This window comes from Lampris incognitus, chromosome 19, assembly GCF_029633865.1.
Source record: "Lampris incognitus isolate fLamInc1 chromosome 19, fLamInc1.hap2, whole genome shotgun sequence".
Lineage (NCBI taxonomy): Eukaryota > Metazoa > Chordata > Actinopteri > Lampriformes > Lampridae > Lampris > Lampris incognitus.
Window position 1 is genome coordinate 21,665,530 of NC_079229.1, and position 26,009 is coordinate 21,691,538.

Here is a 26,009-nt window from a genome sequence, read left to right on the forward strand (position 1 = left end):
CACACACACACACACACACACACACACACACACAAATTATCTCAAATACAAAGACACACAAATGCACACATACACACATACGCCCCTCTCCATAATTGGGCCTAAAAAGGCATGATTGGGAAATGCCGGGCCTTGGGCTAACGGGTTTCAGTCTGCTCCTCCATTATTGGGCTCCATTAAGGCGGTGTGCGATGTAAGACCCGCGACAGTGTCTTTTACGTCTGGGTGCAAAGAGAAATCCCATTTACACCTCACTGACCCGCTGTGTGCTTAAAAGGCTTTCGGGTTCACAGCTTCCGCAGAGGCACAAAGGGGCCCGGCATGCTTTTAAGCTAACACGCCGGTACCTCACCAGCCGCCGCTCCAGAGGGAGGGGGCAGACGCCACAAAGCACACCATACAACACCGTACTCGCTGTCCAAGGCACTTGTTTCTCTGACCAACTACTGCCTTTCCAAATATAGGCAATAAATCAAGGTGTGAATGAATATCTTCTTTTCTAGTATATTCTGTATGTTTGGGTTCTGCTTTATAAAAAACGCAACGATTCAGAAGTGTCCTTACAGAGTGATTTTGAAAAACGGAAAATTGTGGTGACATTTTTAATTCATCCTGGAAAAATGTCGAGGTCACAAATTACCCCCCGGGTTTTCGAACCGCAAATTTCACAGATATTACACTGTATTGGCCTCCTCCTCCTCCTCCTCTGCTTCTCTTTTTTCCTCTCGTTCTGTCCTCCTCCACACATTTCCTCTGCCATCATTTCTATTCATTTGTTTTTAAAGGCACATTACACCGCGTGTCCACTCTGCTCCTCAGAAGAATCCTCCACCTCTGGTGTCGTGTTGGAGGTTCACCCCCGCTAAGGAGAGGCTGGGAGCTGAGACACATGGCCTGGCTCCCACAGGGATGCCGGCTGTGTACGTGGATGTCAGTGTTCATAAGGACGTGTGTGCATGCATGTGTGTGTTTTCATGCATGCTCACACACATGTACTTGTTTTTCCCTACATGTGTTCCCCCCCACCTCCCCCATGTGTGTGTGAGTGTGTGAGTGCTCATTTGCATGCGTGTATGTGTGAATACAAGGGTAATAAGCGACGGGGCAGATGTGCAGACAGACTGCAGAAAGAGCCCTTCCACATGCTACGGATCTGGGCTGCACCGTGTCTGGGAGAGCTGCCACGCGTTTACACCCCGGCCTGGCTCACGGTCCGGCCAAGCACCGCTCATCTGCAAGCCGCACCGTTCGCAGAAACCAGCGATGCCTGATTAAGTAGGCAGCGAAGTGTGTTTCCACAACGCTCCTCCAGCTCATAAAACAGATAAGAGCGGAGGGGAGATTTTTGCCCAGAAGAGAGGCGGCATTGTTCCACAGGAATGTGAGCGTGATTGATACGTCAGGGGAGTTAACTCTCTTATCACCTCTTCTCCGAGCCAGGAGATGTCACAAAGCAGATTGGTTACATTTGCGGAGCGAAGGAATTGGGGTGGGGGGGGGGGACGACTATATCACGCCAAAGAGCCGGGTAAATTTAGGATGACAGAACATAACAAACAAAGCCAGGAAGTTGGCCGGCAGAGAAATCCGCAGCCTCCGCATCTGTGTGTTTCTTTAAAACAGCTGGGAAAAATCAGAGGTTATGAAAAGTGAGAGCGCACGTACACATGCTCTCCCTTTCTCACACATGCACACACACACACATACACACACACACACACACACACACACACACACACACACACACAGCAATGTTAAATGTAATGAAGCAAAGGCAGCTCCTGATAGCAACTGCTGTATCGTATAAATAAACCTTCCGAAAACAAGGAATAACATTTTTCTTATTCGTGGAGCGAAGTTGTTCCGGGGGAAGAACACAAGCATGTGTTTCAGTCTGCAAGACGAGGAAGCTGCTGCCAGTTCACACTGGCCACCGCTTATCCCCCGGCTTTTGTGTGTGTGTTTAAATAATTGTGCGCGGGGTGCGTGCCTCTTACAAGCTAATCGCCACTCTATCTCCCCCGCTAACACCCTCCCTTCTCCCCTCTCCACCCTCCTCCCCCCCTTCCCTCAGTAGTCTACCCACCACTAATCCTGCTTCGACAACACGCCTTCATTAACACTTCTCCAATCCTCCCTTCCCAGACAGCCAGCTAAGCCCCGCCGTCATCACAAAGTCAACTACTGTGGCTCCTGCTAGCAAGTTACGGGAAAGGAGGTCTAACAGGAATGTCCCCTCTTGGTTATACGGTCGACTGCATGGGATTCCCGTCCTGAGGAGAGATGGGATGAAGGCAGAAGGGTTAAGGAGGATGGGAGAGGAAAAAAAAAAAAAAGACGTTGCTGGGGTTGAAGGGGATTACGGTTATTAATCTGAGCGTGTAAAAATTCCCAAGCAGATTTCAGTTGTTTAATGAGGGGGCCGTGTCCAGACATGAGCTCTGATGAGCCTGAGCAGAGGTCAAAGGTCAAACCAAAGCTAATCTGACCCCATGCTAAAAGACGCTATGAGATTATGGGAGGAATGCATATCAAAGGATGGCTTTGTCTGGATTTTTGTTTTTTTTGGCACTGCCTGGCTCTTCGGCCATGAGAAATAAACAGAAGAGGGGGGTCGGGTAAACGCAGGCCAGCGACCGTCCCAATCAAATGAGATGCCAGCAGACACGACTCTCTGTCAGCCTACGAGGGAAATGTATAGATTGGTCTGGGTTATACATCCCATATTGATTATGCATCCATCTGGACCACAAATCCATAACCCTGGACTATAACATGTTTTAATCGACCCGGCTGTGGCTCTTCGGAGACGGCAGAACAAAGGCCCGTGTCAGGGAAGAGATGTGGGCCGGTTGTGAGGAGAGCGATTCTGCTCTCCGAGATCCCAGGAGAGAAGACTTACTCTGGCCCACAAAATGTGACGCGAGACCACAGTGTGTGTGTGTGTGTGTGTGTGTGTGGCAGTGAAGCAATTCTACCAAATGAGCACCATGTGATAAGCGATCGTGTAAAAACTTGGACTAAATCAAACTGCACTTCATCGCTCCCGACACCGAACATCTTTTCACGTGCACAAACAAACTGGCGAGCTCTAAATGTGCACAAACGTAACAGGGGAGGGCAAAGTTCATCAGTAGAAAGTCGAACTCCCGTCAGTCTGCGTATAGCATTAGTGTTTTGAGCGAAGACTGACTTTCAGTATTTAACGCTGAGGAGGCTTTCAGCCGTCGTCAGCCGGGTTCCAAATCTGCATCGACTACAGAGCGATTAGGGAGGATCGGTGAAGACGCAGACAGCAGGAAATGCAAATACTGATACCAAACTCTGCCACCCCGAAGGCATATAGATGGAAGATATGGCGTGCTCCGCTGGCATCGCGCCGACAAATATGCAAAAGAGTGGAAACAGGAAGATGAAGAAGATGAAAAAGACGAAGAGCGACTGCGGTGGATCTTAACTCCGCCTGAGCCGCAGAAGGTGCGAGCTCGCCAGAAGGAATTTCCTTTCATAAACACGGTGCGGGAGATGTTGCTGGTTATTAGGGACTCTGAGGGAGGTATGGAGGGTGAAGGGTTGGGCAAGTGGGGGGTGGGCTCCTCTGACAAAGTCCCCACTTCCTCAGGGTCAACACTGAATTAATGAGGCTGAATATCACTCGGATAATTCCATGCGATCGCATTAAATGACTGCATTGAAAGGGTTTTGGCTCAGGATCATTTAAATATGTAGCGATCAGTTAAAAAGTGGCTTTGTGGTGACTGACTTTGAGAGTAGCCGAAGAGACACTCTGAACAACGAGTGAAAAGAAAAAGGCCAAAAGAGGGGAGAAAAATACAGACGGAAATCAAAAGTCAAATGTAGAGATTGAGAAAGGGCAACGGGAACGTGATAAGTCACTGAGAGCAGGGTAGAAAGAGGGAGGGAGAGAGCGAGAGAGAGAGGGATAGTGAGAGGGAGGGAGGGAGGGAGGGCGAGAGAGAGAGGGAGAGAGCATGAGGGAGGGAGAGAGAGAGAGAGAGAGAATGAGGGAGAGTGAACGCAAGAGAGAGAGAGGGAGGGAGAGAAAGCGGGAGAGAGAGAAAGTGGGAGAGAGAGAGAAAGCAGGAGAGAGAAAGAAGAGAGAGAGAGAGGCACAGAGAGCAACTCCTTAGAGAGGGAAAGGCTAAGGGATGCACAGATGAACGAGTGACAGTGAAAAGGGACAAAGGGAAGAACTGGGGAGTATTGGGGAGTTTGGAAGTATTTCGTCTCACCGTGGCAGGGAGTTATACTGTCTCGGGGCCTGCTGGCTGCCCTCTCTCTCGTCCTGTTGCTGTTTGTGGGCCTGAGCATCCACTGTCACCGAGTGGCGTCCACTTGGTGTCTCCATCCCATTGTTGGCCTGTAACCCATCCAGGTGACATAAAACAGTCAAGCTACGCAATGTTATAGACACAATACAGTGCACAACACAATACTAGTACCACCAATACAAACACAATACAGAAATATATATGCTATATATGTCAAAACAGTGACAAATTAAACTACTTTATGTACATTTTAGAAACCCAGTCAGTCAGCGTGTGAACAGCCACCATTAGAATACATAAAACCCAAACAGACGGAACGGGCAGCCTCGGCGTGACAGGCGAAACAACTGAAACATATCTTATCATAGTGTGTGGGGAGTTAGTGGGTTAGGGTTAGACTTAGCTAGACTTGTTAGGGTTAGATGATAACCTGTTATAGCTTAGAAACATACCAAATGTACGTGGACACCCCTTCTAATTAGTGGGTGCATCCATTTAAGCCACACCCACTGCTAACTATGATCACCATGCACAAAGCAAAGCGTTGGCGACGCCATTGGACTCCAGAGTACTGGAAACGCATTCCCTGGGGTGATGAATCACACTTCGCTATCTGGCAGTCTGATAGACCAATCTGGGTTTGGCAGATGCTAGCAGAACTTGACCTGCCTGAACGCAGGGTGCCAGCTGTGAATAATGGTCTGGGGCTGGTTTTCATGGTTTGGGCTAGACCCCTTAGTTCCAGTGAAGGGAAATCTTAACGCTACAGCATACAATGACATGCTAGAGAATTGTGTGCTTCCAACTTTGTGGCAACAGTTTGAAGAGGACCCTTTCCTGTGTCAGCGTGACAATACTCTCGTGCACAAAGCGAGGTCCATAAAGACATGGTTTGCCGAGTCTGGTGTGGAAGAACTTGACTGGCGTGCAGAGCCCTGACCTCATCCCCATCCAACATCTTTGTGATGAACTGGAACGCTGACTGTGAGCCAGGCCATCTCCCCAACATCAGTGCCCGACCTCTATAATGCTCTTGAGGCTGAATGGGAGCGAATCCCATCAGCCATGTCCCAAAAGCTGATTGAAAGCCTTCCCAGAAAAGTGGAAGCTGTTAAAGCAGCAAAGCGGACCAACTCCATATTAATTCCTATGGTTTAGGAATGAAATTTTTAACAAGCACATCTGGGTGTGATGTTCCAGTGTCCACATAGTTTTGGCCATGTAGTGTATGTGTGGACCAATGAATGAAGAGGAATCTCATTTTGTTAGCTTAATTCACAGTGCAGGTCCTTGAACTTGTGTAATGGCAGAATGAATACCAGGCCGTACTTGTAAAGGCCGACGGCATCACAATTCCTCCATTCATTTAGAGTCTTTCTGAGCGACCTTGAGCACACGTTGCAAGTGAACCAGACAGGAGTTGAAAGCGTGTGTGTGTGTCCACTCATCTGTGTGTGTTTGTGCGCATTTGTGCGTACCTATGTATATGTGTTTGTACGTACATGTGTGCAAGTTTACGTGAACGTGTGTGTGTGTGTGTTTGTTGTCTCTGATCATCAGAGGGGTTGACATGGAGATAGCATCTCCCTCAACACCAGCATGGTGCTAACGAGGCGGCTGATTAAGTGCATGACAAGCCAATTAGACGGAGGAGAGCTGCATCAGGCCCCGCTGTGTCTTGTGAGGAGGTGCCACCAGTAGGGCTGGACAATAAGCCTTAGATACGGATGTGGCAAGCAGGTGTGTGTGTGTGTGTGTAAGGGGCTGGGGCTTTGAGTGTGTGTCTTTGTGCTTGTCTGGGTAAAAGCAGGGAATTTTTTTTTTCCCGTCATACTGGGTCACAAATCCTCCATATTAAATGACACTTTCACTACTGTCAACCAAGTGCATTTTGCAGAATACACCAGATCTTCCCAGCAACGAGTACTAACCTAGCAAATGCTTGGTAGAGTAGACAAACCCCGCTCATCATAACAAATACTGACATCCCACTTTAGTGTGTGTGTGTACATGTTTAGCTATCCTTGTGTGGACCAAATATCCTCATTAGGATAGCAAAACCTGACAAAACCTACCTTGTGTGGACATTTCAGAGGTCCTCACAAGGAAAAGGGTCTATTTTAGGGTTAGGACTTGGTTTTAGGGTTACGGTTAGAATTAGGGTTACGGTTAAGGTTAGGGTTAGGCATGTAGTTTGTGTGGTTAAGGTTAGGGTTAAGGACTAGGAAATGAATGTAGTCAACGAGGGGTCCACACAAGGATAGTGAAACCAGACTGTGTGTGTGTGTGTGTGTGTGTGTGTGTGTGTGTGTGTACCTGTATTTTTGTGTGTTCCATGTGACTGTGTGTGTGTATGAGGGGATTCTGAGTCTATGTGTAAGAGAGTATAGGTTGGTGGATGGTGTGGCAGTGGGTGGGGAAGCTGTCAAAGTGTCAACCGAGGAACATCATGTGTTCTTAAAATTGCCGCTCTCCTTCTCTCTTGGACAGCTGTAATAACAGCACAATTACATTTCAGTCAGCATCCGTGTCAATCCCACTCCCAAACCCTCTGAGCACCAAAAAAATAATACTATTATATGTGTGTCAAATGAATTGGGCTCAAATGTTTCAGGTTTCGCTGCAAAAACACTTACCTTCGCCTCAGACAATGCTGAGTATATTAACGAATATCAGATTAACCATAAGGGGAAGGGGGGAATTATTTTATCATTCCAAAGGCGGTGCTGAGAAAATAACTAGTCATGCAGACAGAAAATTTTTAGATGGGGTCTGAATGGAGACTTCGAGCTATCTGGCCCAAAGGCACGGACAGAGTTCTTGACGATTCAGATCGAGTCTGAAAGGTTGAGGTGGATGACGCCACGCCAAGAGAAACGCATGAGAAATAGCCAGCAGAGAAGATCAGTCAGTGTAATGGCATTATCCGGGGAAGGACAATCAGATTATTCCCAGTTAGGCCTGGAATACAATGCCATATAAAACATGACATTTGCCGAAATTGAATCAAAAAGACGTCCGTGTTCGTTTTTATCCAATAATGCGAAAAAATAATGTCGATACGGCACACTTTCATTTCTCCCTTGTTTCCTTAGCTGTTACACAGACAAAGCGGGGAGGAAAAGAATAGCCCACCTGTTAAAACATGAGAACATTCACAGACAGTCAGCCAGGGGGACATAATTGTGAAAATTATTTGCAGCTATCAAAAATCAAGGACCATGAAAGCAGCTGGGAGGAAGCTGAGCTTTAGACCTTCAAAACAAAAGTAGGCGAGCCAGGGCCTAATAGTTCTCGGTTCATAGCTGGTCCCGCCCTGGTCACAGACCTTCCAGATATCAAAGCAGGTTGCTGGAAGGGATCAGTTCATACATATGGCATTACTCTCATACACCTCTCACAATGGTGTGTTTTACTCCGCCACATAGGGAATTGCTTCAAGAGAGCAGCGATACTGTTCACAAACAGCCATGTGGAATACATTTAACCTGTTAATGGGTCTGACAATAGAGAGGAAGAGAGACAGACTGAGGCAAACAGAGAGAGACAGACAGACAAACAGACAAATAGAGAGAGACAGACAGACAGACAGAGAGTGAGAGAGATGCAAAAATAAGAAAAACTGAAAGTGTAGCTCTGAATCGCCACATGCTGGCAAAAGCTCTGTTGGATAATGATTCATTCTTATGGTCCCTGCACAGACCCAATTCCCCAAATGTATTAGCAGCCAGTCCAATCCATTTGTGGTAACTGGGGTGTGTTGGCTCCAGGTAGAGCATCCAACTAAAAGCAGCCAGTGTGGTCCACCACTTCCTAAGTCCGAACCGAGGGAAGCTGGTTTTGATCATCACCATAACAATGAAGAATTACTTCAAGTACTTCAAGGAGCAAAAGAAAGAAAAGACAAAGCAGCCAAGTCCCCAATGTCTGATCAGTCAACTCTGAATCGCATGCTCCATTAGGCCTCATAGTTTTGTGACTGTGAGAGGGAATATCGTGAAATGACGTCCATCATTAAAAAATAACTAGCCAGGGGGCATCTGGGTAGCATAGTGGTCTATTTCGTTGCCTACCAACATGGGGATTGCTGGTTCGAATCCCCGTGTTACCTCTGGCTTGGTCGGACGTCCCTACAGACACAATTGGCTGTGACTGCGGGTGGGAAGCCGGATGTGGGTATGTGTCCTGGTCGCTGCACTAGCACCTCCTCTGGTCGGTCGGGGCGCCTGTTCAGGGGGGAGGAGGAACTGGGGGGAATAGCGTGATCCTCCCACGTGCTACGTCCCCCTGGCGAAACTCCTCACTGTCAGGTGAAAAGAAGCAGCTGGCGACTCCACATGTATCGGAGGAGACATATGGTAGTCTGCAGCCCTCCCCAGGATCGGCGAAGGGGGTGGAGCAACGATCTGGACGCCTCAGAAGAGTGGGGTAATTGGCCGGACACAACTGGGGAGAAAAAGGGGGTAAAAAGCCACAAAAAAACAAAAACAAGCCAGCTTTGTCCCCTTTGTTTTCATCACCTCCACTTTTATTAAATTAGCATCGTAGAACAGAAGCACTCTTTAGGATCTACATAAGTAAGCAGTCTATGATAAACCTCTTGCATGTTCTAGGCAGGCAGCTGACTCGCGTGTCACATGAGTAAAAACTCAGAGCTGCAGGCAGAGGATAAATCAAATAAATCAATGTGCACGCAACATGCAACGACAAACGAGCGAGAGTGATCACAAAATACTGGACACACACATGTGCACACAAAGATATGCTAATAAACACATACATACACACGTAAATCCGGTAGTGGTAGATAGAAAGATAATAAACTCAAAGGAATTCATGTAAATAAGGGTTTTACAAGCTGCCATGGGTGTGTTTGATCCAAGATACCAGCATGGCGCTCACACTCTTCTGTGTGGTCATGCTCATTGGCTCTCCAAATTGGCTTCATTGCTGCAGACAGGGAGCGACAGAACAGGCAACTCTCTGGAAAATTCCTCGCTCTTTTTGATCAACATCTGGAAATCCCTTCTCACTTTGCAGTGGGGGAGGAAGGAAAGGGGAGAAAAACATGCCAATTGTAATTGCACGAGTTGGCCAAGGGCTGGGTGATGTGGGAGGAGGGCGGGGGGGGGGGTTGTTGTCCTGATCATTATTCTGTGATGGAGGAGCTGGAGTTCGAGAGCAGACTTCAACGTTGTCATTATAGGGCCCTGAGAGGGGCTACGTTGCGAGTCATGCACGCGTCTGGTCTCTCAGACGTGGGCTAACTCTCTTACGCAGGGCCCGGGTTCAAATCCTCAGCAAGAGAGCTTCCCCCAAATAATTACTTACTGCATGCTTGATGGGGACCTCATGTGAAGGTGTTTTGCTTTTCCCCCCACATGCACAGTTATGCTTTTAAGCTTCTAATGAGCCTATGAGATGAATAAACAACAGCAGCACGATTCCACTTGTCAGTACTGTTGCTATCATTTGCATGTCTTTACTGAAAGGCAGCTTGTTAAGATTGCAAGGGTTGTTGGGGTGTCTAGGTAGTGTGGCGGTCTTTTCCGTTGACTACCAACACGGGGATCGCCAGATCGAATCCCCGTGTTACATCCGGCTTGGTCGGGCGTCCCTACAGACACAATTGGCCGTGTCTGCGGGAAGCCGGATGTGGGTATGTGTCCTGGTCGCTGCACTAGCACCTCCTCTGGTCGGTTGGGGCGCCTGTTCAGGGGGGAGGGGGAACTGGGGGGAATAGCATGATCCTCCCACGCGCTACGTCCCCCTGGCGAAACTCCTCACTGTCAGGTGAAAAGAAGCGGCTGGTGACTCCACATGTACCGGAGGAGGCATGTGGTAGTCTGCAGCCCTCCCTGGATCGGCAGAGGGGGTGGAGCAGCGACCGGGATGGCTCGGAAGAGTGGAGTAATTGGCCGGGTACATTTGGGGAGAAAGAGAGGGGGGGAATCCAAAAAAAAAAAAAGAAAAAAAGAAGAAAAAAAAAAGATTGCAACGGTTGGACTCAAATACATGAAACCATTTACATATGTATATATATATATATATATATATATTTATATAGTGCAAATATAGTACAAATAGACTGTACTCATGTGTCTGCTCCTAGTTAGGACTGTAGCTGCATGTGAGAGGAGGCCACTATTAAAGCACCTTGAATGCTCAGGGACGTTGTGCATCAAAGCCCAGTAATGCAGCCCTTAAGTGGTGTGTACTTTAAATGGATACTCCAACGAATGCTTTCATGGTCCAGCTCAGTGAATGGTTTGCGTTTTGAAAATAAATATCTTACACAAGCTTCATCAGACAAATAAGATGTGCTACTTCAAATGCTACACATCCAAGAGGTCTTTCAGACTGCTTAAAGCACTTAATTAATGTAGGCTGAGGCATATCTAGTATGCATCTTTATACTATGTGACACAGTGACTCCATGGGTAACATGGCCGGTCGTGGTGTTTAAGTTGTTTGCTGTCACTGATTATCATTGCTCCCTCTGTATCCTTACACGTTTGAAGAACATAGTTATCAATTCATAACTTCTACATTTGGTCATAGGCATAGATTTCGGGGGAAGGGGGGGTACATCCCCCTCAATACATGTGCATTTGTCGCTGCCAATAAAAACACAAAAGAAGCAGAGGACATAAATTTTGAAAAACTGCCATAATTTTTTTTACTCGTAGACGCAACAATGACTCTGACAGGGGCAGATCTTTTTTCTTTCAGCACAGGGTCTTTTTCTTTTTACTCCCAAAACATGAATATGAGAGTTATGAGAATCATGAGAGTTCATAAAACCACTGAATCATTTGTGGCAAACGTAATTACCCCCCCCCCCACACACACACACAGAGTGTTGTGATCAGGGTTCGAATTACAGCGAAGCTAAGGGGAGCTCGGCTCCCCTGAAAAGGATATAAGCTCCCCTGAAAGCCTACTTTAGGGGGAGCTCTGAAACATCGTCCATTTTTGTGTCGCAGGTTATAGATTTTTATTTTTCTGTACATTAAGGTTCATGAAATGAATAAAAAGTTTACGTCACCACTGAACTTCTCTTCGATTAGTTGGCTAGCTAACAAGTTAGCTTATGTGGTATGTGAATGGTAAATTGTTAGAAAACTGATTTTAATCGGTATTTTTGAACGGTCTATGGATGAGTAGTCACAATGTCAAAACAAGACCCCACGCCCCATGTGGTCGCTTCTGATTTACGGTAAGAATAAGGTAATTGCTTGAGTTGTGCGTTTTGAGGACTGTGCCGAGTCATATTTACCATTGACATTTTTTTTGTTATGAATGTGATGTGATTCTGTTCCCTAACTGCGATGCAACTGCTCTACTCTGCTTTTCCCTCGGTGCCGCTCAACTGCTGCCATGGGCTATGGTGGTCACTCACTCAGTCATGAATGACCTGAGAGTGTTCAAAATTCCTCGGAGTAATAATAATCCATCTAAAATGGAAGGAATCGCTGTCTGTCTGTCTGTCCTTCGATTCTCTCGACAACCGTTCATCCCATCGATTTCGCACTTGGTGGGTGTGCCATAGGTCCAGATGGTTTCCGATTTACTTGCATCACGTAGGATAGGCTAGCCTATAACATAACATAGGCAATGAGGGGCATGTGTGCTATGCACCTGCATCCTGTATGCTGTTTCTTGTGTGGTATTGATTGTTATTTTATTTTATTTTATTTTATTTAGGCCTGTGGTGTTTCAATTCTGTTTTTGCAAGGTGCTGAACAAAAGTGTGATTGGTAACGTATTCTGGTGTATTATCATAGTGATGCCTCCAGGATGTTTTACTATACAATAGGTGTTTGCATGTTGTTTAGAGCATGGTTGTTGTCTTGCTAGCTTGTGTTTTGTGTAAGACCAACAGTTGAGGATGTGGGCATATTCTGATGTTGTCATTTAATGTAACCTAGATCTGGTCTGTTTAGAAGCGTAGCGCAAATCATTGGCCGACTGACTGTGTGGATTTTGGACCCCCCCCCCTTTTCTCCCCAATTGTATCTGGCCAATTATCCCACTCTTCCGAGCCATCCCGGTTGCTGCTCCACCCTCTCTGCCAATCCGGGGAGGGCTGCAGACTACCACATGCCTCCTCCGATACATGTGGAGTCGCCAGCCGCCTCTTTTCACCTGACAGTGAGGAGTTTCGCCAGGGGGACATAGTGTGTGGGAGGATCACGCTATTCCCCCCCAGTGACCCCTCCCCACCAAACAGGCACCCCAACTGACCAGAGGAGGTGCTAGTGCAGTGACCAGGACACATACCCATATCCGGCTTCCCACCTGCAGACACACCCAATTGTGTCTGTAGGGACGCCCGACCAAACCGGCGGTAACACAGGGATTCGAACTGGCAATCCCCGTGTTGGTAGGCAACGGAATAGATCACCACGCCACCCGGACGCCCTTCATTGTGAGGATTTTGTTGTTGTTGTTGTTGTTGCTTGAGTGATATAAAAGCATTGCAACGGTGAATTGTTTTTCTGTGTCTTTGTGTTGCCTGCATGGCTAGATTTTCTCTGTATGAAGTAAAATATTATTGACAGTATTAACTGTATGTAGTAACAGTTGTCCTTCACAGTAACCCTGCAATTGACTGCACATGTCCATGTATGCAAGTGGATGCGACATGTGTAGTAACACACCGGACAGTGGGGCTCCCCTGAACACCACTGTGTAATTCGAACCCTGGTTGTGATCTCAGTCAGCAGCAGCACAGCATCTCCTCCTCTCCTCTTGCACTGTGCACACGCAGGCAGGTTGATAACCATGGAGCAGCCATGGTTATCAAGGGAAAAGGAGGAGAAGGAGGACATTTTTTCTCAATAAGTCTCAAAACCAAGTAAGTTTTGAGCCACTACGTAATGTTTTTAGAGTTAACTTTTAGAAATTTTGTTTGCTAGTTTGCAAACTAATCTTAAGGTAATGCTGCCTTGTCCATAAAAAGCTTGCTAGCTGGCTAAAGTAGCAGCAGACAAGCTAATGCAGCATTAGCTGCCCAGCAGCTATCCATAGACAGTCAAAAGAATGGCAGCATGTGATTTGTTGACAGCATGGGACACTTGAATTTGAATTTCTTCAATTGGGATTAATTTACATATTATAAATTCATATGACAGTGTTAAATAATGGATTTTTTTCAACATGAATATGAGGCATTTTGGTTAAATCTCGAGATTAGAAAACATTTTGGCATCTGGGTGGTGTGGCGGTCTATCAACATGAGGATCGGCAGTTCAAATCCCCGTGTTACCGTCGGCTTGGTCAGACGTCCCTACAGACACAATTGGTCGTGTCTGCGGGTGGGAAGCCAGATGTGGGTATGTGTCCTGGTGGCTGCACTAGCCCCTCCTCTGGTCAGTCGGGGCGCCTGTTCGGGGAGGAGGGGGAAATGGGGGGGAATTTCGTGAATCTCCCACATGCTATGTCCCCCTGGTGAAACTCCTCACCGTCAGGTGAAAAGAAACGGCTGGCGACTCCACATGTATCGGAGGAGGCATGTGGTAGTCTGCAGCCCCCCGGATCAGCAGAGAGGGTGACACAGCGACCGGGATGGCTTGGAAGAGTGGGGTAATTGGCCGGATACAATTGGGCAGAAAAACGTGGGAAACCCCCCCCCCCCCTCCAAAAAATAACACATTTTTAAGCTATTAAGTAAAGTTTATGATTTAGGTCTACAACTATGTAATGCATTTATTCAATTCAGTCTGACCACAAGCAGTGATGAAACGATAGTCAGCTAATTGTAGTTATTTGTTGGGTAATTCCTAATTCCTTCCTTCAGGATACCACAGGAGGCGGGGGGAGTGCAGCTGAAGGAAGCAATTAACAAAATTCTCTCTCTCATTTTATTTGTGCATGGGTTACATTGAATTACTCAGGGATGAAATGACCATATGAATAATGGCAGTTTAAACCTTGCTAAAATGTGAACTTCATGCAAGAAGTACCAATCACTCAGGCGGACAAACAGGCAAGAGTTAATATACTATAGTAAGGATTCCCATGGTCATGGAAACAGCTTGACATTTTAAAAAGTGTTTTCCAGGGCTGGGGATGGCATAAATGGAAATAGGCGCACATGTCCATAGTGGATCAACTCGGAATAAAAAAGTAATTTTCAAATGCAATTGCTTTTTTATTGCAATCGTTTTTTTTTAATGAATCCCCCTATCTTGGTGCAACCTGAGATTAGAAAACGTTTTTAGGCCATTAAGGAAAGTTTTGAAAGCAATACAGCATGCCTGAGAGCCTTACCGCATTATAGGATAAAGATCTGTCCAAATAATAAATTGTATGTGACTAAACACATCAAAAGTAATATCAACACCAGGAAAATAGCATTTAAAAATAAAGACTTTGTCAAACTCAAAACAGTTGGAAAAGGATTTAGAGAAGAAACTCAAGAGAGGCCAAACAAGCGCACAGATGTCGGGAGGAATCCTTTAAAGCAAACAATCCCAGAAGACTCTGGGCCACTATGACGAGGACGACAGGAATGTCGTCTTCAAACAAACCTACTGTGCCGGATAATGAACTTGTGTTTGCAAATGATCTAAATCGCTTCTCCCCCCGTTTTGACTCTGCCGACAACCCTGAGAAATGTGCAAGACCATTACACCCACTAGTGCAGATACGACTGTCATTACTGCGGATGAAGTCAGGTGCATCTTCCAGTGTACCACCTCCAGGAAAGGCCTTGGCCCTGACTCAAGCAGTGCTTTTGCTTTAAAATCCTTTGCAAGGGCCTAGGCTCCGGTCTGGCAACCCATCTTTCAACTGTCTGTCGACACTCATACACAACCTCTTCCAAAATAAACAATGTCCTAAAGAGTACAGTGACTTTCGGCCAGTCGCACTTACACCTGTTATTATGAAATCATTGGGAAAGGTTACAGTCCAACATCTCAACACAGTAATAGGCATCACACAGGATCCTTTTGGATTTGCCTACAAGCAAGGTCGCAGCACAGAAGATGCAGTTGTCACACTTGGGCACCTCATCTCCTAACACATCGACAAAGCTAAAACATATGCAAGAGCTCTTTTCCTGGAGTTTTCATTTGCATTTAATTCAATTCAGCCTGATCTACTCCTGTCCAAAATAATTCAGTTACAGTTCAATCCAAAACTTATTCACTGGTACAACTCTTTTCTATAACATCTATATATGCCTTTATTTTGCTTGATTATACAATCTAATCTAATCTGATCTAATCTAATCTGATCTGATCTAATCTTTCCAAAAACAGTCATCTCTTTAATTCAAGATTCCCAATGGTATGGGTGTCTGGGTGGCATGGTGGTCTATTCCGTTGCCTATCAACACAGGGATCGCCGGTTCAAATCCCCGTGTTACCTCCGGCTTGGTTGGGCGTCCCTACAGACACAATTAGCCGTGTCTGCGGGTGGGAAGCCAGATGTGGGTATGTGTCCTGGTAGCTGCATTAGCACCTCCTCTAGTCGGTCGGGGCGCCTATTTGGGGGGGAGGGGGACTGGGGGGAATAGTGTGATCCTCCTATGTGCTACATCCCCCTGGCGAAACTCCTGTCAGGTGAAAAGAAGCGGCTGGCAACTCCACATGTATCGGAGGAGGCATGTGGTAGTCTGCAGCCCTCCCCGGATCGACAGAGGGGGTGGAGCTGCGACCGGGATGGCTCGGAAGAGTGGGGTAATTGGCCAGGTACATTTGGGGAGAAAAAGGGGGGGGGGATCTCACAACACACATTTTCCCCAATTGTCTCTTTTGTGTGTTCTTTTCCTTTTAACAGCTCTAGTTTTCAAGATGACTGCCTGCATTATTTTCAAAGATTTAATTTATCCTAAACACAGCCGTATTCATTTTGCTTGTTGGGTCACACGACATGACAGCATTTCTCTTTCGTCCTTCTAATCAGTGGCAACATATAACAAGGGCACCGCGGCACCTCTCTTAACAGGCTCTGCCAATGTACATTTTTGTTCACAGGACTCTCAGAACATGAGAGCAGACAAATAAAATAGACTTCCATCCTCCAGGGACTGCCTTATATCTTCTTACCCGCGGAGAAGCTGATACTCAACAGTGTCAACAATCACAAGCAATTAGGAGCTAAGAAACAGCCTGGGAGTATTCTGCACTGAACAAACAGTTAACATCCTCTTTTCTCTTGGGGCGGGTCGGGTGGTTTAGAGAGAGAAAGAGAGTGAGAGAAAGAGAGAGAGAAAGAGAGAGAGAGAGAGAACACAGAGAGAAAGACATTAAGACAACACTGGAGAAAGCCAGTGGCTTCAAAGATTCTCACCTGTCAGGAAGGCTAACACTAGGGTTAATCCAGGGCAAACAAAGGCGGTTCTATATAGGGACGTGCTTTGCAAGAGTGGGCTATGGTTGATCTTTAGCAAACCCTATAGGGAAGGTTATGTCTTCTCATTTATAGTGGGGGGGGGGGGGGGCAGGGAACGATGCCTGTCACTTTTGAGCTCCATTACAAACCAATTTAATTCCCAAACTAGGACTGACATTTCTCCAGTTTGGGAAGTTAAGGACTTGAGCTTGACCAGCTCCTTGGGATTGCCTTTATTTGTGTTTTTTTCCACAGATAAAATTATAAATGACCTTCAAAAAAATTTTTTTTTTAAAAACACAACAACTAATGGGCCGTTCCCAGCAAAGCCAGTAGAGAACACCATTATACTGCCAGAATGTTAGCTTTTGATAAGTTAAGCGATAACGACAATTTGGAATGATTTTCTTTATGTGGGGAAAAACACCCCTAAAATAAAGTGGTGAGAAGCATAACAAAATACGTTTTCTGCACAGCGCGAGGAATATAAAATAAATCCGGTTTGAATAAATTAACAAAAGGAATTAAATTGATTACATTTTTGAAATTATGAGATGTAAATCCCATTGCTGGTACGGATAAATTGCAGAGGGAAAAAAAGTGGTAAAAAAAAATCCAAATTTTAATTTAAAATATCCCTTTAATTAAGGCAGATGAAAATTAAAGAGTGTGAAGTAGTTTCTTCCATTTGCCAAATTTCCCTCAGAATCCATGTCATACATTTTTTGTTTCATTTTCACACCCATTTTTTCTCCTTCAACCTAGTATGGTGTCTCATATTTCCAACGAGCAATAATTGCACAGATAGGGATGAGTAATAGAGCAATTGAGTTCAAGGTCAAAGGTTGAGTCACAAATATTTAAATAAGCCAGTGAAATTTGGCAGAAGTTGGAAAAAGCACCTCAGGCTATTTGGTCGTATCACAAAAAGCAAAAAGGGAAGTGTAGTGGTGGCTGAGATCAGTGCTGGCTGCATCCAAATGGACGGACAGATGGGAAGACAGCCAGAAAAGTAACTGTCAAACTGAGGTCAGCTGGATTAGGAAAGGGAGCTGAGGTAAGTACGGAGGATCGATTAAACGGCTGGTGGGTTTGGAGATGAGGAGAGAGTCCAGGGGTTTATTGTGGGGGATTATTTTTGGAGTTTTGAGGGTAGGCCAGTTTGGGGGTTAGCGTTTAGGGATCCATGTGGCTGAGCGCTGCTCCAATAGAGCAAATCGCCCATCAGACACTCACCCAGGGCTGGTCAAAGCTGTAGGTATGTTGATGGTCCTCTGGGTCTTCCTCCTGTTTGGCTTGCTGGAACTCATGCCTCAGCCTCTGTATCCGGTCATGGTTGCTGGGAACCATTTGGCTGCTACAGACACAGGAAGGAAGAGAGAGAGAGAGCAAGAGAGAGAGAGGGAAGACGTAAAGTGATATGAAGGACAAGCTGCTTTAACCATAATGGGCAGCTTTATATGTAGCAAATGCCAAGAACTCAAGTTTATTTAACTTTCCAAGACATCACTTACACAGCCAAGTTTGACCAGTGAGAACCTTTTTGATTAACTAATCGTTAATATATAATATTCACTTGAACACTATTCTGGATTATATAAATTCGAAGATCTGAACACAAAGAGCGGCACAGTGGCGCAGCGGTTAGCACAGTCGCTTCACAGTAAGAAAGTCCTGGGTTCGAACCCCAGGTTTGTCCAACCTTGGAGGTCGTCCCAGGTCGTCCTCTGTGTAGAGTTTGTGTGTTCTCCCCGTGTCTGCGTGGGTTTCTGGTTTCCTCCCACAGTCCAAAGACACGTAAGCCAGGTGAATCGGCCATACTAAATTGTCCCTAGGTGTGTGTGTGTGTGTGTGTGTGTGTGTGTGTGTGTGTGTGTGTGTGTGTGTGTGTGTGTGTGTGTGTGTGTGTGTGTGTGTGTGTGTGTGTGTGCGCGCGCCCCCTGTGATGGTCTGGCAGTCTGTCCAGGGTGTCCCCCCCACCTGGTGCCCAATGACTGCTGCGATAGGCTCCAGCATCTCTGTGACCCCAATTGGGATAAGCGGCTTGGATAATGGATAGATGAATGGATGGATGAATGCAAAGATCAATAATGTATGAAAAATGACATCAGCCTGTTTTTCAATGCCATGTAATCCGTCATTTCGAGACAATGACATAATCACGAACAAAATTCCTTTACTAGAAGGACTGCACTTTTTTCCACCAAGGTGATGTAATGAACAAGATCCAGTACATCGCTTGACCTGCCCCTTTATGGGCAGGGATTTTTTTGTTGAGTTTGGACATGTGTGTTAGTTTGGATATATGTGTTAGTTTAGATATGTGTGTTCTTGTAGTTTCTGGATACGTGTTTTTGTCTTTGTGTTGCACTGCTGTGGGCTGGGGGAAATGACATTTCGTTTCATTTCATGTACTTGTATACATGAAATAAAATGACAAAGTGTTCCTGATTCCTGATGATACATCTATTTTTTCATTTGTAAATAATTCACTGGATGATCATAGCATCCTGTAAAAACTGTGCTGGAAATCCAACTGATGTATTTTTTTTTGTCAATCGCAAGTCCCTTCTGCATTGCCGACTTCCCGCTCTCCTCATGTCAAACCGCTCTCCCCCTGAACATCACTGTAAGCAAACGCGTCCCTCGTGCACCATTGTGAGTGATGCATGTACCTTATAGGCCTTTTATGGTACTCAATCATTAGACACTGCACTGTGGAAACCCTCATTTACACCCCTTCATTAAAGGGCTTTGAAGGGCCTGTCAATAGAAATCAATAGCCTTCCCTCAGCTTAATCAGCCTCCCCTTTTATCACCGACAACAGAGGCAGCACATGACAAAATGTATAATTATGATGAGACAACTACGCTTGATAATAGGCCTGCGTTTATGCATACCACTGGAAGAGTCGGACAAAAGGTTAGGTGGATGAGGGAATCTGTGCTGGGGCGGTGGTGGTGTTGGTTGGGTGGGTGGGTGGGTGGGGGGTGAGGGAGGTAAGCGAAGGGAGATAAAGGAGGAGGATACGCTCAGAGACGGTCTCTAGTGAAGGAGAGAGAGGTTAAAAGCAGGAGAGTAGAGAGAAAGACGGCAGAGAGGGACGATATGACAGGAGCAGGACTGGAGAGGGAGAGGGCATCAGCGGAAGAAAGGCAGGTCAGAAAAAGATGGACTCTTTACATGGGTTACTGCCTTGCTGTCATGGCATGAGTGTGTGTGTGTTTGTTTGTGTGTGTGTGTGTGTGTGTGTGTGTGTGTGTGTGTGTGTGTGTTTGTGCGTGTCTTTCTGAGTGGCAGTTACAGGTGGCACACCAGCAGTGGAAGTGATTGCTTATTTTGGCCCAGAGGATTCTGGGTGTAATTACAGCAATAATTGCAGATTAGAGTGAGCACATCCTTCTGATGATAATGGGCACTAGGACGCGCTGCCAATCAACCTTCATTAAAAACAAACTAAATTGCACTTCATACAGCATGCACGGAGCTCCGTACGTGCCCCTGAGTGGCACTCGGCGAAACGCGCTGGTCCCGTTATTCCTCTGGCCTGGTCAAAATCAATTGTATTAGTTATACTCCATTTGATTCCTATAGCGTTATGTGTATGGGAGCACTGGGAGTGTACATTAGGCCTTTTATGTGGATATGGGCAATTAAGTGGCTCATTGGTGTGTGAGGTGGCTTATGCTTTTAGTCCAGGGTCTGACGGCGCAATTCTACTATTACTGTTGATTACAAAATCAATGTTCCAGCTCTGTTTGTATGGGGTGACTTAAATGCCACGTGTTACATTATATTAATGAATTTACTCAATTGCCTATCAACAACGGAGTATGCATTTACCATTTCATTTAGCAGAGTCACGGAGTCACATTCTTCTTTGGCATCGGTTCAAATCGTGGCGTTGTAGTTACACATTACAGCCTTTTGCAGCTTTCTCGATATTTTTTTTCTTTTTTCTATTTGAGTATATGTTAATACCAACCAGTCTACATTTGTGTAAAAATAGATCTCCATGTATGACTACCAAGTCTAGGCTTCGTGTGTTTTTTTTTTTTTTTACTAATTCAATAACATGAATACACCCCTGGCTTTCCCAAACGATAAGCAGCAATGAAATGAACATGCATGCCGGCGAAAAAAGTTCCTCAGCTGCAAGGTGCACACACACACACGCACGCACGCACGCACGCACGCACGCACGCACGCACACACACACACACACACACACACACACACACACACACACACAGAAAAGACAACATGACTGCAAAGTTATATGACTTTGCTCCGTGCTCCCCACGAATAATCCTGCTAAAACCCACTGGCCCATCACCTTTTCTTGCAGTAAACGAGTGCAAGTCAAACGTATAGGTGGGTGGAAAAGGACAAAAGATGAACGTGGTAACAGCAGCACATGCAATTAGTTTAATCCTTTAGGAGACCAGTAACTCCAAACAAACAGCGTCGTAAATTTCTCCCATTGACCCTATAGGGCAGGTCAGTGCTTCCATCAGCATCTATAACACGGGTCACTGAACTAAGGGAGTCAGCCGGGAACCTGGGGACAGGGCCACAACCTGGACCATAAACAAGCTTGTGTGACAACAGATACATTCACTATTACAATAAGACCTATTGCCCCTCTCACCCACTACAATATAAATCTAAACAAAACGGGAGGGGGGGGGGGTCGATGCACTTACTTTAGAGAGGCAGCGTGCGGCGATGGTGATGGGCTGCACGGTAAGATAAGTTCAGCGGAGACAAGATCTCCAGCAAATTAAAGGAAATGGTGGCATGGGTCTTCAAGCTATTTTTCAAAGCACTTCAAATGGAAATTGCATCAAATGGTAGGCAGAGAGTAAGGGGTGGGGGGTGGGGGGGGATCAAATGAGGGGTGAATTTGTCACAGCAAGTTCAAAGGAGGCCTGTGCTTCTATCTAGATTATCTGCAGGGGCTTCTCCCCTCAACCCAGAGCGGAGGTTCAACGCTGATGGGATTCGTGGAGGGCGCTTTGCGGGAATCTCCTCCGTACAAAGATATTCAAATGGTCACAATGCAGAGCTGGGAAGCCAGAGGTTGTGAGGGGGTGCATCACCAGGAGCTTCCCACCTCCACTTTAACAGCCAGTCTGAATCAGAGCCACACCATCGCCAAATATAAACAAGATGGATTCGGCCGCCTGCCCCGAGAGCGCCCGGATGCTCAAGCACCCCGGTGGGCAATTAGTCAGTGTGATTCCTGACGATGCATCAGGTGTCACCGCTTATAAATACCACCTGAATACATCAACGTCTATTATGGGCCTGTAAAACAAGCGCTCGGAGAGAGGGATGGGGAGGGGGGGGGAATGGCAGCAATTTGCGTCAACCGACCGCCTTGGCAATCTGGATGGATGTGTAACAAGGCCCGGCAACGGACGCGTTCGAAAGAATATGAATGAGCGCCGCTCATCGGCTTGCCAAAAAGCCCTGTGTTTGCGCATAAGGAAAAAACGTCACAGGTTGTGCGAGTGTACTCGAGGGTGCAAACTGACTGCTGGCATCGTGATTGTACGAGCAGACACGGCGGGGTCCTGCCACAGTTTTCGGAAGGTCTACCTTTTGAGTCGGGAGTCAATTGAGAAGGGGAGGCCGGCCGTGGAGCAATTAAACTGCACGGGTGAGATAAATTATCCATATGCCGCAGCGCTTTCACAGGCAGCTTCTTCATTTCATCCTGTATAATGAGATTTACTCAATATTTATCTGTGTTCTCAGTCTGAAATGTCAACGCCTTGGCCTGTCAGTTTGGCCATGCCTCACACACACACACACACACACACACACACACACACACACACACACACACACACACACACACACACACACAACACACATACACACACACTGTGGAAAAACTTGAGGTCTATTCAGCTAAGTTAAACTGGTGTTTATGGCTCCCATGAAAGGCTTGCAGAGGTGGGCCCGCCTGAAAACACCCAATGTGCTCGCCTTCCCCTCCACCCCCCCCACCCCATAATAAAGACACACGATGAAAAAATATGCACATACTGAAGAGGTTACAGTGACCCCAATGGAAGAGCAAAGCAGAAAACATCTATAAGCAACATAAAGATGAGTAAAGGGTTCATTACTCTGTGGCTGACTGCAGAACACGTAACGCTGTTAGGTGGATATTTTTATCCGTACCGCCATAAAGCACAATGAGTTACAGAAGGACATCTGTTGAAGAGCTTTCTTCTCATAGATATCAACGCTGCAGAAGGAGGCTGGGGAATCACGAGTGTGCGTGGGTGTGCACATGTACGGGCCCCAATCCCACCTGTGTTTTTCGACACTGACCTGCTGACAGGGGTCAGGAGCGTTGTAAGGCCATGACGGGGGTGTGTGCTGATGCCTGTCCGCGTAATAGTCATCCTTTTGATCCGAGGGGGATTTGGCAGATGTCTCACACACACCACTGGGCTTAGGATAGGATGCAAACTATGCCGTAGCCTCCTCTCTGCCGCTGCTGGCGGATCAAAGCCGCGCTCTGCCCTGGCACGCCTGTAAACACTGCCAGCGGCCAATAAAGAGCTAATCCAATCAGAGAGAGGGTAGCGAGGGTCATATGATCGTTTCTAAGGTCGAAGGGCTAGCTAGCTCCAGCCAAACAGGAGGAGAGCGGGAGCGAGCGTCATACCGCCGAGGATCCATTTTCACTTGACAAAGTGCGACGGGAGTTGTTGTACATGAGTTGTCCGCGGCGCGATACGCGTGTCCTAGATTCAATCATTTCAAACTTGAGGGAATAAAGGCCAAACTGTTTGGCTTTGGTGCGATTTGTAAAATCAGACAGGCCTTTTAATGCCTGTGTGATCACTGACGATTGAAATTCTATCAGATTATCTGGTCTCTCGCTCTGGCCTCAATATCTCCACACAGCAGACGAGCGAGCGGGCTCCTTTAGTTAGCCCTCTCGGCAAATCTTACATCAAGTCAAAGGCTTAGCTCATATTTATTCCATTGCCCTGTGGACTTTCATTTATTTCAAAGTCAGAAAGATGAGGCGGTTTTCGGTGAGGAGACGGACAGCCTTTGGGACCCACAGAGAAGATAGAGACAGATAAGATCTGTATTACCGCTGGTCATTTCTGAAGGGAGAAAGGCGGAGATAAAACTGTTTTTTTTAAAGGAATCTTAAGAGGAAATCACCGAGTATCTGCCAATCTGTCTTGAGTTTTGCAGCTACCAAATCCAAGTGTTTGCTGCCACACAGACATCTCTGCCCCTTTCAGCACGACTCTCTCTCCCCCACTTTACTGCACGACATACTTTGCCTCTCACTTTTACTCAGACGCTCTCTCTGCAGTTCAAAATGTCTTGATCGTTTCAATTTCTCCCTTCTCTTATCTCTCTCCTCTCTCTTCCTTTGTCTACCCCTGCATTTTTTTTTATCTTACTGTGCCACAATCCCCCTCTGTGGCTGTGGGATAGGTCATGAATTCCCCTCTGTCCCCCTCATCCTCTCCCACTAGCCTAGTAAGTGACAGCTGCAGGCTGGACAAAGGCCTGATAATACCCTGGATTTGTCAGGCTCTGACTTCACTCATGTTCCCTTGTGACTGATGCACCGACACTGGCGACTCGCCAGCCAAAGGACCACGCAACTGGATGGGGGGTAGTTGTTGCTGTCGTGTTGAAGGAGTGTGTGTGTGTGTATGTGTGTGTGTGTATGTGTGTGTCTTTGCATGTATATCCATGGTTCCAAAGCTCCATTCAGACTCCAAAATAGCCAATATGGGGTCCTTGGGGATCATAAGAGGCCATCATCAGAAGTGCGTGCCCAGGCCGCGGCGGTGGCGTGACTGGGGAGCGTGGAGCACTGATTAGCGGGGGTAAGAGGGAACGCCTGTAGAGTGGGTCCATCCGACATGCGGTTAGGCACTGCTGGCCCTTGGTGCACCGTTCATCTCCCGGTCCTCTATTGTGAGAGACTAACAAAATGTTCTGCCCCGAAGAGATTAATGAATTCCCTGACTAGAAATGCACAGCTGAGAGAACAAGAAGAGGGGAAGCAGTTCTTCATTCACGTCTTGTTCCCCCTGGAAACGTAGACTCCTCAGCGCCCTTGCCTCCCGCCCCTAACCCCACCCGAACAAGACATTCTCAACCACACAGGCCTTGGAACGGCCCTTCTCACTCCCATTCAGTCCATCTCTCTTTCTCTCTAATGCATTTTCTTTACCTACTTTCTGATGAGCGGGGGTACTGCAAAAAAAAAATCCAACATGTGCAATGAAATCTCCTCTCTGTGTGAGGGGAATGCCACCTATGCTTTGTGCCAGGCTTTTTCACTGGAATGTTTTATGGCCGGTGAGACAGAATTTTGATTTAAAAAAAAAAGGGGGCACCACAAAAGGATGAAAGCTGCTTTTGTCTCTGCATGTGTCTTTTCCTGCTTACGGCTCTCGGGATGTATAGCATAAGCAGGGGGGGAAACAGGTGCAACCTCTCAGAATGAGAGAAACCCTGAACGCCCGCGGCTGTTTGAAAAACTTTCAGGTTCTCTAACACAGACTGTGCTCGAGGCGTTGCCTGGGTAGAGAAAGTCAAGACGGTTGGACTATTCCGGTATAAAGAAGAAGAAACTCAGGTGTAGTTTGGAGATTGATCAATTATTCAATCGCTCTCTGAGGCCGATGGCAGCTGGTCAAACACGGAGCGAAGGACAGAAACACAGAGGTCAAGTTCATAGACTTTCTGTTCTTTTTTGGATTTTTTTTGCCCCTTTTTCTTCCTAATTGTACTTGGCCAATTACCCCACTCTTCCGCGCCATCTAGGTCCCTGCTCCACCGCCTTTGGTTGGTGCACCGACCAGGACACATACCGACATCCGGCTTCCCACCCGCATACACGCCCAATTGTGTCTGTAGGGACGCCCGACCAAGCTGGAGGTAACACGGGGATTCGAACCGGCGATCCCCGTGTTGGTAGGCAACAGAATAAACCACTACACTACCCAGACACCCAGAGAGAGAGAGAGAATTTGAATTTACAACAGCTCATTATTTATGGCTCGGAAGAGTTGGTTAATTGGCCGGATACAATTGGGGAAAAAAGGGGAAAAAATCCACAAAAAAAAAAAAGGAAAAAAAGAAGCTTGCTGCGTGTCCCTGATTCATTCCACGATGAAAGAAACATTGAAGACCACCATTCTTGTCCAACTAAACACCGCCTTGGCTAAGTAAGTATACTATTATATGTACTGGTGTATAAATCAGAGTTGGCATTCACTGAAGTTTCTCAAGATTTGCTTGAGCTATCCTTTCACCCCCCCCCCCCGAACTGTAAGGACAGCTAGGACTGCTTTTCAACGAGACGA

General features: G+C 46.5%; 1 protein-coding gene across 1 annotated transcript in view; it reads right to left on the reverse strand.

Annotated features, from left to right (window-relative positions):
- The window catches only part of LOC130129512 (partitioning defective 3 homolog), a 465,188-nt gene that overhangs the window by 3,674 nt on the left and 435,505 nt on the right, over nt 1-26,009 (reverse strand). Inside the window, exons 22-23 of the mRNA XM_056299064.1 lie at nt 17,874-17,994; nt 4,254-4,381 (exon numbers count right to left, since the gene is read on the reverse strand). Coding sequence (XP_056155039.1) covers nt 4,254-4,381; nt 17,874-17,994 — 249 coding nt within the window. The remainder of the gene's footprint in view (nt 1-4,253; nt 4,382-17,873; nt 17,995-26,009) is intronic.